At 42.5% G+C, this 15752-nt stretch overlaps 1 protein-coding gene across 7 annotated transcripts in view; it reads right to left on the bottom strand.

The window, feature by feature from the left end:
- The window catches only part of CHD6 (chromodomain helicase DNA binding protein 6), a 201469-nt gene that overhangs the window by 85791 nt on the left and 99926 nt on the right, over window positions 1-15752 (bottom strand). For all 7 annotated transcript variants that reach the window (XM_070801690.1, XM_070801688.1, XM_070801689.1 and 4 more), the window contains 5 exons: window positions 10493-10555; window positions 9587-9645; window positions 8804-8921; window positions 2834-2920; window positions 2498-2632 (listed from right to left, as the gene is read on the bottom strand). In XM_070801690.1, the coding sequence (XP_070657791.1) occupies window positions 2498-2632; window positions 2834-2920; window positions 8804-8921; window positions 9587-9645; window positions 10493-10555 (462 nt within the window). The remainder of the gene's footprint in view (window positions 1-2497; window positions 2633-2833; window positions 2921-8803; window positions 8922-9586; window positions 9646-10492; window positions 10556-15752) is intronic.

Here is a 15752-nt window from a genome sequence, read left to right on the forward strand (position 1 = left end):
GTCTTGGCTATTTTTTAATTTAGTATTCTGTGCAACCGTAGAATCAATGTCAAATTCCCTTAAAATTCTATTGGAATTTCTAATCTGGGGAAATTTTTAATTTTTAGGTATTAAGTCTGCCCATCTAAAAATTTTATTTAGGTTTTTTTTATTATTTGGACATATATTTGATTATTTTGCTTCTAGACAAATCGAGTCCCTAGACTGACACTTTTAAGGTCTCAAAAAATTAAAAAAAAAAAAAAAATCTTACCTATGCCTGTAGTTACATAGAGAATTTTGAGACTGCAGCTTTTCTAACAGCAATTTTAGTTTGGGAGTTTTACTTTGGGGTATTACAGAAAGTTTGCTCCTAAAATATGTTATTATCTAAAACTAAGCCATTTGCATGTAAGATTTAATAAAATATCCCCAATCATATTGTATCATTGATATTTGGAGGTAAGTATAACGGTTCAATCTGTCCAGACTACTGGAAGTGTGGAAACTTTCAGAAACTTACATACCACAACTTAACCTACAAAATTACGATAGCTGTAGTTAGGCTAAGCTCCTTGAAATACAACTTTGTTGAATATTACATCAGCACATAGGTACAAGGTGCTTTTAGAAATGTAAGGGGAAATAATTTATTACGTCAAAAAAATAATTTTAAAAAGAAAGCTTTTAAGCCAAGACATTCTCATATAAACTCTCTTGCTCTGTTCCCTTAAAGAAATTACATTCTTATCCCCTAGGAATCATTCAGCCTGGCTTCCTGAAGCTCACGTCACTCATTTTAATGGCACTCTACCCAACACTATGGGGAGACTTTCTGGAATGTTCCTCATCTCTAGAGACTGAAGGGGCTCACTTTTAGCATCACAGATACTGTAGAATAGACTTTCACTGCAGGTTTCTACTTTGCTGCCCTGGTAGCACTCCAGATACAGAGGCATCATACACTAATCCAGTCCCTCCTCTGGGTCTTCCCGCTTTCTCCAGGTTTTAGTTTTATGTCACCTACTGCCCAGAAACTTCAGTGATCTAAGGATGAGACTTGAAATCAGCTAGAAGTTTCCGATGCCTGGTCTGGCTGGCTCCTCAGTGGTATCACAGATGACAGGCAAGCACCTACCCCAGGGCTCCAAAACCTTCAGTGGCTATTATTAAATTCAAAAGAGAATTGATATTTGGAGTCTCCAAGGTCGGTCTTGACTATTAAATGACTGCTACTCTCTTTGCAAAGTCGTTACTGACACTCTGTCTTGCTCTCCCCAAAGTCTGTTATTTTACGTACAAGCAACCAATTTTTAACCAAATAGCTTTTAGGGATAGAATGTTCTAGTCATTAAGACAAGCGATATAAAAACAACAATAAGGAACTGGGTAAGAGAAAATCATATAAAAATGTGATTTTCTTGGGAGGGAGGGAGGTGGGATTTCCTGGTGGCCTAGTAGTTAGGACTCTGCACCCCCACTGTAGGGGGCACAGATTTGATCCCTAAGGGAAAAGGCAATAGCAACCCACTCCAGTACTCTTGCCTGGAAAATCCCATGGACGGAGGAGCCTGGTGGGCTGCAGTCCATGAGGTCGCTAAGAGTCGGACATGACTGAGCGACTTCACTTTCACTTTCATCCATTGGAGAAGGAAATGGCAACCCACTCCAGTGTTCTTGCCTGGAGAATCCCAGAGGCGGGGGAGCCTGGTGGGCTACTGTCTATGGGGTTGCACAGAGTTGGACACGACTGAAACGACTTAGCAGCAGCAGCAGCAGCAGCAGGGAACTAAGATCTTGCACACCATACAGTGTGGCAGAAAAAAAAAAAAAAAGTGACTTAGAAAAAAAAACAGAAACTGATCATTCCAGTCTTTAGCCATATTCTTTAACATCTCTGATTCTCTTCCCAAATTAGTTACACCTTAACTGAGCTCTATCCCAATTCCACCTCTTTGTAATTACTAGGTACCCCATGACATTTCTGCAGCTTGGTGGTAATAAGCCAGAATCAGAAAAACTAACCAATTCAACACATATGGAAAACTTATGTTTTCTCTGCCAAGTCCTAGGGATCTTTTGATAAAGGACAGTTCTTCCCTTTAAGAATATTCTGAGTAAAAGCAAAGGATAAAACCAAAGAAAAGAGATCGCTGATGGAGAAAGAGATAAGAAACAGGAAACAAAAAAGATACCAACAACTTATGGAGCTTCTTTCCCGAGCCAGGCATTTCTTACACCTTCTGTCTTACTGACCCCACTTGACAGCCATACACCAAGAAAACAAAACTCATAACCAAGCTTCTTAAATGTCACATCCATCAAACTAGAGCCCAGACCTAAAGCTGACCCAGTGCTAGCAAAGTGTGATGTGGGCAGAAACATACTCTGAACCCCAGTTTCAATGGGCACAACCAACGGTAAGATGCCACAGAAACCACTCGGGGGAACCGCCTGGGGGACACCCCGGATCATCGCATTACAAGAGACACCCGAAATAGTGACATGGGTACGTTACCACGTGCTTGATTTCGGGGAGCACTTGCAGAGATTCGAATTCTTTAACTTTGGCAGGATCCACGTCCTCCTCCAGTTCCCAAGTGCTCTCTTCGTAGGGCAGTGAGCACCACTTCACCAGGTAATGCGTCACCTCCTGGTGGCAAATGGGAAAGGCACTTAGGATCTTCCTACTCCATTAGAGAAATCGATCCTGTACTGATGACCCAGGAACCCTCCCTATGACACAGCACACCAAGGCCACTAAAACAGAGGCCACGTGTTGACAAAACAAGCAAAACACAAGACAAGACAAGCAAGGAAGACGCTTTAGAAGAGTTAAAACAGAAATACCCACCTCTCCGGTTTCTGCATCCTTGGTATGGGCCACCTCTAAGATGCGATCGACCTCCACATAGTCTGGGTTGAACAAGTCTTCGTCAGGCTAAGGCAAACGGGAAAGAAGAGCTAAGAAGTGACTCCCTTCCTGCCGACCCAGCATCCAGTGTTTTATCTTTAAGTGATCCCCCCCACCCTGGGCTCTATCGGGGAATGCAGAATGAAAAGGTCTGCTTGAGTTTAATTAGGTCCCATTTGTTTATTTTTATTTCCATGACTCTAGGAAGTGGGTCAAGAGGATCTAGGTGCAATTTATGTCCAAGACTGTTCTAAGTTGTTCTCTAAGAGTTTTGTAGTTTATGGCCTTACACTGAGGTCTTTAATCCATTTTGAATTTATTTTTGAGTATGATATTAGAAAGTAATCTAACTTCATTCTTTTATGTAAAGCTGCCCAGTTTCCCAAGCACTACTTATTGAAGAGGCTGTCTTAGTAACAGAACACTGTAATGCAATTACATTCCAATAAATTAAAAAAACAACAAAAAAAGGAGGTTTGCTTAAATAAGTCAACTCACCAACTTTTCTCACTGTCCCCAAATCCTGCCCTTCAGGACTACATTTAAAGGCACAAGCACACCTTGCAGGTTGCACCACGGGTAAGGGTTTCCTATTGGTCATTCCAACGCGTGCATGCTAAGTCACTCAGTCGTGTCCGACTCTTTGGACTACAGCCTGCCAGGTTCCTCTGTCCATGGAATTCTCCAGGCAAGAACACTGGAATGGGTTGTCTTGCCCTCCTCCAGGGTTATTAAGTACTGAGCAAAAATCAGCACAAAGAGGATTTCCAGAGATAACCCATGGAAATCCGGAATGTCAGTTTCTTTTTCTTTTTCACACCAATAACAGTTAATAACTGGATGGATGCATGAGGGGAGCTTCCGGGGATACTGATAATGTTCTATTCCTTGATCTAGGTGGTGGTTACACAGGAGTGTTTATTTTGTAAAGGTTCATTGAGCTGTACTCTTAGGACTTGTTTACGGTTAAATAGACCGTGCTTCCCGCCCCGACCCCCCCGCCCCCGCCCCGCATAGTGTACTTATAAGAACAGTAATAAGCAAAATATTCAGTGTGTGTCCAGTGCTTTCATGTAAGCCTCTAAACTACTTTATGGCGCAGTAAGTGCTGTAAATACTTTAGAGATGAGAGAACTGACTCAGAGAGGTTAAATATGTCCTGTGGCCAGGGTCCCAAAGCCACGTGGACTGGAACGCTTACCCAGGTCTTTCTTGCCCAGAAGCCCTCCTCCGAACTGCAGGGGTGTTCTCACTGCCCCTTAAGCTAGAAGGCACTTTAGGAGCTATATAGTTTCACCTTCCAATCTATACAGAACACTTCTTACAGCAACCCTGGCAAATCCACCCTCGGATTCAATTATTCCCATGTTCAGGAATTTATTGCCCTCTGAGACCTGACCCACTGCCAAGACAGCTTTACCTCTGCCTGTTCAGTAGTAGCATCACAATCTTTATCATTATCACTATCAAATTACTGCCTAATTTTCCTCCTGGAACTGTGACTCACTGGAGTGAACTGCTTCCTCTACAGAAGCAGTAGCCAAGTGATTCTCTCCTCTCTATCTAAATACCTCCCCACCCCAGGTGTTCAGTGTTCTTCAGATGCCATGTTTCCAGATCCCTCGGTGATGCAGAGCTAACCTTTGTGGAGCAGTGACCGTGGGGCGGGGACCATGCCAAGCACTTTCATCAACACTGTGTCATTTAATCCTCCTGGGTATCGTGAGGGTTAGGAGGATTTCTGATTTACGAAAACAAAGGATGCTGAGTGCAGAGGAGCTATTCAGTTGGCCCAAGGACGTTCAGCAGTGCGTGGACACCTGTGGGTGTGGGTGCTGGGGGGCGCCAGCACTGGGCGTTCACTGTCCACCTTTGCTCTCGATCACTCAGACATGCTTCTGCCCACTGTTAACAGTCCTCCCCCAGCTGCCCTCAGGCTTTACAAAGTCTCTCACTGAATCCCAGTACCCACGTCAGCACAGTACTCAGAAGAGAACAGAGCATGGCAAGCAGGGTGCCATCTAGGATTACTGGCACCTTTTAAGCCCCAGCCTACTCTTGCTGCTGTTGTTCAGTCGCTCAGTCTGAAGCAACTCTTTTGTGACCCCATGGACTGCAGCCCACCAGGCTTCTCTGTCCATGGGATTTCCCAGGCAAGAATACTGGAGTGGGTTGCCATTTCCTTCTCCAAGGGATCCTTCCAACCCAGGGACCGAACTTGCGGTCTCCTGCATTGGCAGGCGGACTGTTTACCACTGAGCCACCAGCTCTTGGTTCATAGTAAACTTTGTCCCTTGAGCTGCCATCCAGTCATCTTCCCTACTCCAAAGTTGTAAAGATCTTTACAATACCAATGTGAGCCATTACATTTACTTATTGCCATCTGCATGATTTAATTCATCCTTGCCTGTCCAGGTGAACCTGAACCTGGATTCTGTCATTCATTCTCCCAGTGCTGGGTCTGGTGCTGAGGAGTCAGGGGTTAACAGGTCTCCAGCCCCGTGGGGTGTGGGAAACGCTCAGCCTTCTAGCCTGACTCTCCTTTACACGTGCCCCTGGCTACCTTATAAAGCAGCTGGAAGTAATGTGTATGAAGAAGCTCTATTCAGAACTAGGTTATTATTTACAAGAATATCATTTATGCAAGTTATGAGTAAAACTGTCGACCAGGTCAAGACTGAAGACAGCGTTATAGCAACTACTTCCCAATTTCCCTTCCTCTCATAGTGGCCTCCAATCTCCTCCCGTAACTGTCCATTCTCACCAGGGTCTCACCAGGGACTCCCACTATGGTATTTCTACACATCCTAACACAGTTTTCTCTTTCAATACCCAACCAAGGGAAGAAAAAAAAAAAAATCACTCCCTTGGGCATAAATCAGAAACTAGACTCATGGGGCTTCGTAGACTGCATTGACGAGTCTGGACTTTATTCCAGGGAGACAGGAATGCTACAGGGTCTAAGCAGGCAACCCTCCTCACCAAACCCTCCTCACCAGCCTGGGCACAGCCAAATGGTGACTGAGCACGGAGCCTGCGTCTGGTGTCCTAGAGGGAAACACAAGGAAGGCGAGGCCCTGTCTGTCTCACAGGGCTCAGAATGGCAGACCCAGACCTGTAAACAAGTCGCTACGCTGCAAATCCTCGCTAAAACAGAGGTGTGAGTGCGATGTTCTGGGAAGCCAGGGAGAGCGTCCAACAGGGCTTCAGGACAGCTTTTCCAATTCCAGCCCTTCCTTTCCCTGATGCTCTATCAGAGGAATGATGCCATAAAAAACAGTTCTCACAGGCTTTACAACGAGCCTGGAGAGGCCTGGGGCCAAACGTTGAAGCTAAAGAGAAAGGAGTCCATATTGGGACAAAAAGAACACTTACTGACACTGTCCTAAAATAGGTTTTTGGCATTTGTGGGAAAAGGAGCACCATGCGAACAATGAACTGGTAAGTTATGTGTGGCAGTTTGCTATGATTTGATGGCATCTTATTTGTGACTACATTTAAAAAATAATTTATATTGTTTTTTCTTCGTAAGTTGTCTGTATAAGATTGAAAAATTACATGTTAAAGAAAATAGAAATCACCACGATCCTACTGAATAGAGAAAATTAGGTCAGTGTTTTTACATAAACTCAGACATTTTCTATGCATTATTATGGTGATTCTTTGCCCCTGCACACCCACCTCCCACTCTCACCCCCAATGCTGGGAAAGATTGAAGGCAGGAGGAGAAGGGGATGACAGAGGATGAGATGGTTGGATGGCATCACTGATTTGATGGACATGAGTTTGAGCAAGCTCCAAGAGATGGTAAAGGACAGAGAGGCCTGGCATGCTGCAGTCCATGGGTTCCCAAAGAGTTGGACACAACTAAGCGACTGAAGAACAACCATTCCCAAAATGGAACTCTCACATGCTGTAGGAGCCTAACGTTTTCAATTAACAGTAGTTTACAACATTAAGCCCCTTCCTATTGACATTAATAACCGTCCTCCAGTATCACTTTTACTAGCTGCGCAGTACTACACTCTGAAATGTATCATAATTTAATAGTATTTGTTACCTAACATTATGCTTGTTTTCAATTTTTCACCAACATAAACTGTTTATCATAGCTAAGTCTTTGCTCCAAGATCTGATAGTTTCCTTAAAAATAAATGATGGAATTAGAACTGCTGGGACAAGGGCTATGCAGATATTGAGGCATTTGACATATGCTGTCAACCTGCTCTCCTGAGAGGGCATCCTAGGTTATGCTCCCAAGCTGCGATGACAAGAGGGTCTTTTCCACACACCTTCACCAGCAATGGATGATGCTTATTTCTAAAACCTTCCAGTATCTGGTAAGTGAAAACTACAAGATTTGCATTTCTTTGGCTGCTAATGAAATTGATTACTTTTTTTTTTGGTATGATTAGTAAATAATTTCCCCCCCTTTCCTGAATTCCCCAATAATCTGTCCATTTTTTTCCATTTAGGATTTTGTACTTTTCTTTTTTTCTTAATTTTTATTGGAATATGGTTGCTTTACAATTTTTAGTTTCTACTGTATAGCAAAGTGAACCAGCTACACATATACATAAATCCCCTCTTTTTTTGGATTTCCTTCTCAGTTAGGTCACCATAGAGCACTGGGTAGAGTTCCCTGTGTGATACCATAGGACCTCATTAGTTACCTATTTATATACAGCAGTGTGTGTCTGTCAATCTCAGTCTCCCAATCCATCCCACTTCCCTGTATCCACATATCTGTTTTTTATGTCTATGTCTCTATGTATTTTCCTTTTTGAATTATAAGAGCATTTTTTATCATTAAAGCTTTTGTCATATGTATATGAGTGTGTATCATGTCTGTGTCTATGCAAATGTAAGTAAGGTTTCCATACTGGATAAGAATGCATGCCTTATACGTAGACGCATGGAAAGTTGCTTTAGTCGTGTCCGACTCTTCGTGACCCTATGGACTGTGGCCTGCCAGGCTCCTCTGTCCATGGAATTCTCCAGGGAAGAGTACTGGAGTGGGTTGCCATGCCCTCCTGCAGGGGATCTCCCAACCTGGGGACTGAACCCGCACCTCTAATGGCTCCTGGCAGGGAGCTCTTTACTACTAGTGCCACCTGGGAGGCCCAAAGTGAAAGTGCCCGTCACCTCTGACTCCCCGTGGGCTACTGTAGCGCATCAGGCTCCTTTGTCTATGGGATTCCAAAGTGAAAGTGCCCATCACCTCTGACTCCCCGTGGGCTACTGTAGCGCATCAGGCTCCTTTGTCTATGGGATTTCCCAGGCAAGAGTACTGGAGTGTGTTGCCAGTCCCTTCTCCAGGGGATCTTCCTGACCCAGGGATCAAACCCAGGTCTCCTGCATTGCAGGCAGATTCTTTACTGTCTGAACCACCACGGAAGCCCAGTTGTATGTAGGTATGCATGGATACAGTTAGGAAATACATATATGTATATATGTACTTACTTTAAGATTTGTGGTTATTTTCCAATTTATAGACACTAAAGATGTTCTGATATCCAAATCCATCAATCCTTCCTCTTACTACACTTAGAAATTCCCAAGTTGATATATTTATTTACTTATTTTCTAACATTTTGGCTTTGTTTCTATTTTACACCCAAGCATTAATTCTTGGAATTACCCTTTTGGGGAGGGGGAGGAAGGAAATGAAAAAATTGTGAACACATTCCTTTTGCCTAGAATGTAACCAAGATGCAGATCCTTAGGAGTTATCATTTGTAAAGTTTGAGCCTTATTCCATTTTCTTTGACTTAAATCTGGACAACTTGCATCTCAAATCAGGGCACGCCTAAGCAACAGATCTGCATGGGACTTCGACTTAAAGAAACTTAAACCTGGGATCTAATACTGCAGGAAAAGCAGTGATCAAATTAATAAGTAACGCTTCACCTCAGTAAAAATGTGCTTCATCTGGGCTTGCTTATTCCTAAATCGCTTGATCTTCTGTGCGATGCGAGGGTCCTTTTCGAGTTCTTCCATTGTGGCCCATTTACAGTGTAAGTAGGAACTATCCAAAGACATACAGATTGTGAGACGAGTGTAGAACCAGCAAATAATCAGACTTTAAAGTTTCAGTAACCAGGGTGACCATCTACCATAGCAGCAGCTGAGTGGCTTGCTGTGGAACCGCCGGAGACTGGACTTAGAAGGGCCTTGCCCTTCAGGACAAAAACTGAACCAGGACAAGACAGCAATTCCAAGCAACTGGTCACTCTGTGGCTTCTAGAGAAAATGGCTCACAGTTGGAGGCAGGGCAGGTATAGGGAGGCTAGCATTCATGCACATTAGTGGAAGTGGGCACAAGCAGAGAAAAAAGGGAAAATGCAAGAGAGCAGAAAAGTACAGGCTATAGGACTGTGATTCTCCACATTGTGTGCAAACAGGAACCGCACAGGGAGTTTTTAAAACACGTCAACCCTTGGGAACTACACCCAGAGAAGGAGTCAACCGGCCTTGAGGGCAGCAAGGGCTTCAGTAGTTTTAAAAATTTCTCCAGGTGACTCTATACACAAAGTTGGGCACTGCCCCCTAAGGTGAACTTGAGCCAACTGAGGTCTGTGAGTCACACATTAGGGGCCATTCTTGGAAAATATAGAAGATAATGATGGGATGAGGGAAAGACATTTTAGTCATATAACATCCAAATACAAAGAATACATTAAAGAGACGTACAAATTTCTATACTTGACGTAGAACAGCTCCAGGTCGAATGGGGGTTCTCCCGGGTGGACCTGTAACCCAAAGCAAGCCGTTATCAGCCTAGATCCCTGTGGACCACTCTTAAGTACCAGATGAGAAAGGTAAATCAAGTGCTCCTTCTTGATTTAGAACATGTTTCTCGAGGATATTTGTATTTTACCAGGTCGGGTTTTTTTGGCAGCTCTGGAGCAGACTTTCTAAAGGCTGAACACACAGCTAAGCTATAACGTTAAAAAAAAAAAAAAATCCTCCTGGTGTCACTGCAAGATCTGGGCTAGGAGGGCACTCAGCTGAAAAACCCCAACTGGCCCAGGGCTCTGAGAGCTGCTGTGAAAGTGAGAACATGCATTTCCAGTGTCCCTGCCAACCCATCCTACCCTCCCCCGACCCCCTGCTTGTTCCCCACACACTCCAGAGGGGTTCACTCAAAGCAAGGAAGTCTCATAAATCCTCGAGGTAAAAATGAAACCATGCTCTCGCTGACACTATGTTCTTATGCTCTATCACACCAGGGATTTTCTCTAGAAGTTCCCTATGACAGCCCTGAAGACATGGAAAGGAAAAGGTGTTTGCACTGGGAGTCTTTCCCCATCTCTTCTTCTTGGGTCTTTGATGACTTTCAGTGAGCTGTGGCAACTAAAAGGTCAATACCTATCAGTAGGATCACAGGGAAGAAAAACATCAATTTGGGTCATACTCAAATATTTAAGAATTTCATGTCCTAAAATCTTCTACAGAGGTAAACCTAAGTGTCAACTAGCCCAAAAGCGCTTCTGCCTAGCTCTCGGTCCAGCTGAGAAGGACCATTCCAGAGACATCTTTTAACAGAGGGTGTAATGTGCGCTAGAGACACACAAGCCAGAAACATCAGCCACCAACCTCCTGGACAGTCTTAGATGCCAGGATCTTCTCAATGATGTTTGCGTCATCTTCTGGAGGCTCCTGAAGACAGAGGTGAGAGAGAGAGTGGATTACTGGCACCACAGAAGCCATGAAATAATTCTACAAGAAATGCTACAATAGATACTACTTGGTCCAAAGGTTCACCTTTGAGTACAGAGGCCTCCATCCTGCCAGCTCAGAGTGATGCAAAGATGGTAGAGTCTAACCTCTGTGCACGATCCTCCCACTTCCCCTCCCACGTGAGCAGGGAAGTTACTCTGCTTTGCAGATTCTTGACTTCAGAGCTGCCTTTAGCATTATTAAAATTGGTCCTGGGACCTCCCTTCTCTGCCCAAACTGCTTACATGTTACTGCATAAAATTTTCAGAAAAGCGTTAATATGAAAGAGTCTGGGGGCTTCAGAAGCAGAAGGCCCCAATTCTGACACCTTCCAGCTGTTGACTTTGGGCAAGTCAATTAACATCTCTTAGTTTCAAATCTATTAAAATAAGAATTAAAAATACATATCTCACTAGGTTACTGGGAGGATAAGATGGCATGTGAAAACATTTTTTGGACAGTAAGCGTTAGGCAAATGTAAGGCATAACTATTCTCTACTAAATGGTATCACTGTTCCCCTCTGTACCTGGAAATCACTTTCTGTTTTACTGATCATCCTTTGACTACAAATCCCAACTGGAAACAATTTAATTACTTCCTTTCTACCCTAGATACACATCAACATTTTCTAATCTCCAGGAAATCTCTACAGAGGAGTACTTGATTTTAAAAAAATTTGCATTTAAAAAAACAACAAACTTGGGACTTCTCTGATAGTCCGATGGCTAAGAGTCTGTACTCCCAAAGCAGGGAACCCAGGTTTGATTCCTGGTCTGGGAACTAGGGCTTCCCTGGTGGTTCAGATGGTAAAGAATATGCCTGCAATGTGGGAGACCCAGGTTCAATCCCTGAGTCAGGAAGATCCCCTGGAGATAGGAATGGGACCAACTCCAGTATTCTGGCCTGAAGAATTCCATGGACAGAGGAGCCTCGTGGGCTACAGTCCATGGGATCGCAAAGAGTTGGACATGACTCAGTGACTTTCACTTTTTTTCCTCTCACTGGGAACTAGATCCCACATGCTGCAAATAAGAATTCACGTGCTACAACTAAAGATAAATAAAATTAAACAGAAATTAAAAAATAAAAATAAAATAAACAATAAACTTACAAAAACACTCCTGTTAAATGTTCTTCCTAAGATTTCAGTTGAGCAGTTTTATTTCAGTGGTTTCAACTGCACTATATGACTTTTCCAGATCTAGCATTTATCACAATATGAGACTTAGAACAGTGCATGAAAAGAACACACCCCCCAACCCTAACTCTCAGAATAACTAGTTGGGTTCCTTCTCAGGACTTTCCAAAAGGATGATTTGTGCTGCATTATCACTGCCTTCAGTCTACCCATTCTAGGGCTCAACTATCCCAAAGTCACACCGTTACAGAAAACATATTTTCTAAGAACTTAAATCAAGCTTTTCCCAGAAAACTGATAGTAAAAAAAACGACAAGCAGGGCAGATGGTGGAAGAGAAGTATGGAAATCAGCAGGCGCTGACAGATGCTCCCAAAGGCTACGCATATTCATTATGTCCCCCTGGACACATGGCATTGTGAAGTTAATCTAAAATGACAAGTCTTTTCCCACTGCTCAACCGGAAGATCAGTGAACTGGGGCTGGATACAGACTCAGCTTTTGATTTCCTCTAAGTATATTTGCTCTGCTTGATTCTTATGCACAAGAAAAGGAGGCAGCGGCAGTTCACAGTGGGTTGCCGTCTTCTCCCATCACGCTAGCCTGTAATGGCAGGGATCCTTATTTGTTTTACTCACTGGCGTAGCTAGATACCTTGAGAAAGCCAGACAACAGTGGGTGATCAATGAATATTGGTTGAATGCTAAATAACACAGAAGACAGATGGATTACAAAGGAAAGATAAAGGGTTATTCTTGATCTATATCATATAATTAAAGCCTCCCTCTTTTTCCATATACCTGGACTTAACTTCTCTTGTCCAGATGGCTACCAGTGAAGGGCCCAAACTAGATGTCCTTTCCTGAGCAGTAAAATCACAACCCCAATCTTGCAGCCAACAAACAGAGCTTGGACTATGACAAGTGGACAGCAAGCAAAGGAACAGGGTCCGGGTTAAAGGAAACTAGATTAATGACCCGGCTTCCTTCCTTACCACTTCATTTCCTTCCCAAACTTTCCCCGTTATTTACTGCATGTCTTTTGAGTTTACGTACTGGTCTTACAGAAATAAATGCGCTATAGTCTTCATCGGGGAACGGCCAGGCACACCCACACAAGGCTGTAAGTGACTGAGGTATGGCACACATACAGCATGCAGAGATCTCAAGCATATAATTATCGACGTTTTACATGTACACATATACAGTGAAGTCCCCCCGAGATAAAGTTATATTAAATTTTCAACATTCTTGGAAGATCCTCACGCCCCCTTCTAGACATGACCACTCTTCAGACTTCTACCACCATTGATTAGTTTTGCCTGTTATTAAGTTTCATGCAAACGGAATCATATAGCATGTGGTTTACTCTCCTGTATCACTGTGCAGTATTTTATTGTATAAATTATTTATTTACCCACCACTTATTTATCCATGCTATTGCTAAGGAATATTTGGGTTGCTTTCAATGTTCATATAAATGCACTGGCTTACCTTGGATATATACACAGGAAGGCAATCGCTAGGTTATGAGGTTGGTTATATGTTTAGTTTTGAGGGATACTGTCAGAACTTTTTCCAAAGTAGTTGCAACCATTTTTACATCCAGCAGCAGTGCATGGGAGTTCTAACTGACTTGATATCACGAGTACTGAAAACTTCAGCCATTCCAATGGGTGTGTACTCAGTTCAGTTCAGTCACATCTGACTCTTTGCGACCCCATGGACTGCAACACATTAGGCCTCCCTGTCCATCACCAACTCCTGGAATTTACCCAAACTCATGTCCATTGAGTCAGTGACGCCATCCAACCATCTCATCCTGTGTTGTCCCCTTCTCCTCCTGCCCTCAATCTTTCCCAGCATCAGGGTCTTTTCAAATGATTCAGCTTTTTGCATCAGGTGGCCAAAGTATTGGAGTTTCAGCTTCAACATCAGTCCCTCCAATGAACACCCAGGACTGATCTCCTTTAGGATGGACTGGTTGGGTCTCTTTGCAGTCCAAGGGACTCTCAAGAGTCTTCTCCAACACCATAGTTCAAAAGCATCAATTCTTCAGCACTCAGCTTTCTTTAGAGTTCAAATCTCACATCCCCTCCTTAACTCACATTTCCCTGATAATTAGAAGGTGCTGAGCACCTTCTCATATGCTTATTGGCCCTATGAGGCTTCTATTCAAGTCATTTGCCTATTTTAAAAATTGTTCTTTTTTTTTTTGTCAAGAATTCTTTATATTTGCAAGTTTATATCTTTTTGTATTTCTGAATAAGAGTCCTCTGTTATGATCTATACTTTTTCTATCAATCTATAGTTTGCCCTCTCAAACTGTAGATGTGTCTTTTGATGAAGAGAAGTTCTCTATGATTCACCTTTCTTTTCTCTTTTGTATTTTTATGTCCATTGAACAAATCTTTGCTGCCAGCAAAGCCACAAATAAGCCACATACATAGTTTTAAATTTTCTTATAGCCACATTTACGCTGGGAAAGGTTGAAGACAAGAAGAGAAAGGGGCGACGGAGGATGACACGGTTGGAAGACATCACTGACTCAACGGACGTGAGTTTGAGCAAACTCCAGGAGAGAGAGAAAAACAGAGAAGCCTGGTGTGGTGCAGTTCATGCGGTCACCAAGAGTCGGACATGACTTAGTGACTGAATGACAACAGTAGCTGCATTTAAAAACAGATGAATTTGATTTTCACAATATTTTAATTAACATAGCCAAAATATCATTTCAACATGCAATAATATAAAATTATTAATGAAATAGTTTACATTCTTCTTCTCATACTGAGTCTTTAAAAATCTATTCTGTACTTTGTTGAGCACATCTCAGTTCGAACTAGGCTATTTCAAGTGCTCAGAAGCCACATACAGCTCTATTTTTGGCCCACTGGTCTATGTGTTCTTATGGCAACACTACCCTGTCTTCATTTTTGTAAACTGATTACAAAGTATGGATTGTAAGTCTTCCAACTGGGTTCTTCCTTTTCAAGATCACCTTGGATAGGGTAGATCTGTAGTTCCATCATCAATTTCCAACAAAAAAGCACCCTGCCTAGATTTGGACGGGGACTGAATTCCAGATAGCTTAATTTTGAATACGTGAATACGTGCGTGTCACATATCACTCCATTTACTTAGGGCTTCTTTCATTTGTTTCAGCCACGTTTTTCATACAGAGGGCTTATGTATCTTTTGAGAGTTACTTCAGGGTATCTAATACCTTGACACTATCATAAGTGGCATTTTACAATTTTCCATCCCTGATTTGATGTTGCTAGTTTATAAAATAAGTATACTGTAAAAGGTATATTGTAATATTAGTATATTATAAATGGTGCCAATACATTTGTTTGATACAAGGTTACCATAAACCTTCAGACTTCAAAAAAAAAAAAAAAAAAAAAAGGCAGCATCTGTAAAATGCAATATGGCAAAGAACAATAAAATAAAGCATGCCTGTATTTCTTCTCCTTAGCGCAGGACCTCCAATGTATTTCTGAATATAAATGAGAATAGTGGAATCTTTTTCTTACTTGCTAATTCAGAGGGAAGGCATTCAATACTATACCATTTAATATAATATTAGCTGTCAGTTTTTATCTAGTGATTTATAAGATATTCTTTTAGTATCTGGTTTCTACAGTTTAAGATATGCCTAGGTATGGTTTTCTTTTGTGTGTTTTTCCTGCTTGGGGGTTACCTAACATTGAATCTACTGATTGATATCTTCCATCAGTTTGGGGGACTTTTTGGCTCTCCACTGACCCAGGTTTGATCCCAGGGTGGAGAAGATCTCCTGGAGGAGGAAATGGCAACCTATTCCAGCATTCTGGAGAATCCCATGGACAGAGGAGACTGGCAGGCTACAGTCCATGGGGTTGCAAAGAGTTGGACATGACTAAGTGATTGACCTTTCCTTTTCTACATCTAGGATGCTAATCAGAGCATCAGACCTTTTCCTGCATCCCAGTGGTCTCTATGCATTTATGCTTTG

The sequence above is a fragment of the Bos indicus genome, chromosome 13, assembly GCF_029378745.1.
Source record: "Bos indicus isolate NIAB-ARS_2022 breed Sahiwal x Tharparkar chromosome 13, NIAB-ARS_B.indTharparkar_mat_pri_1.0, whole genome shotgun sequence".
In the NCBI taxonomy this organism is placed as follows: Eukaryota; Metazoa; Chordata; class Mammalia; order Artiodactyla; family Bovidae; genus Bos; species Bos indicus.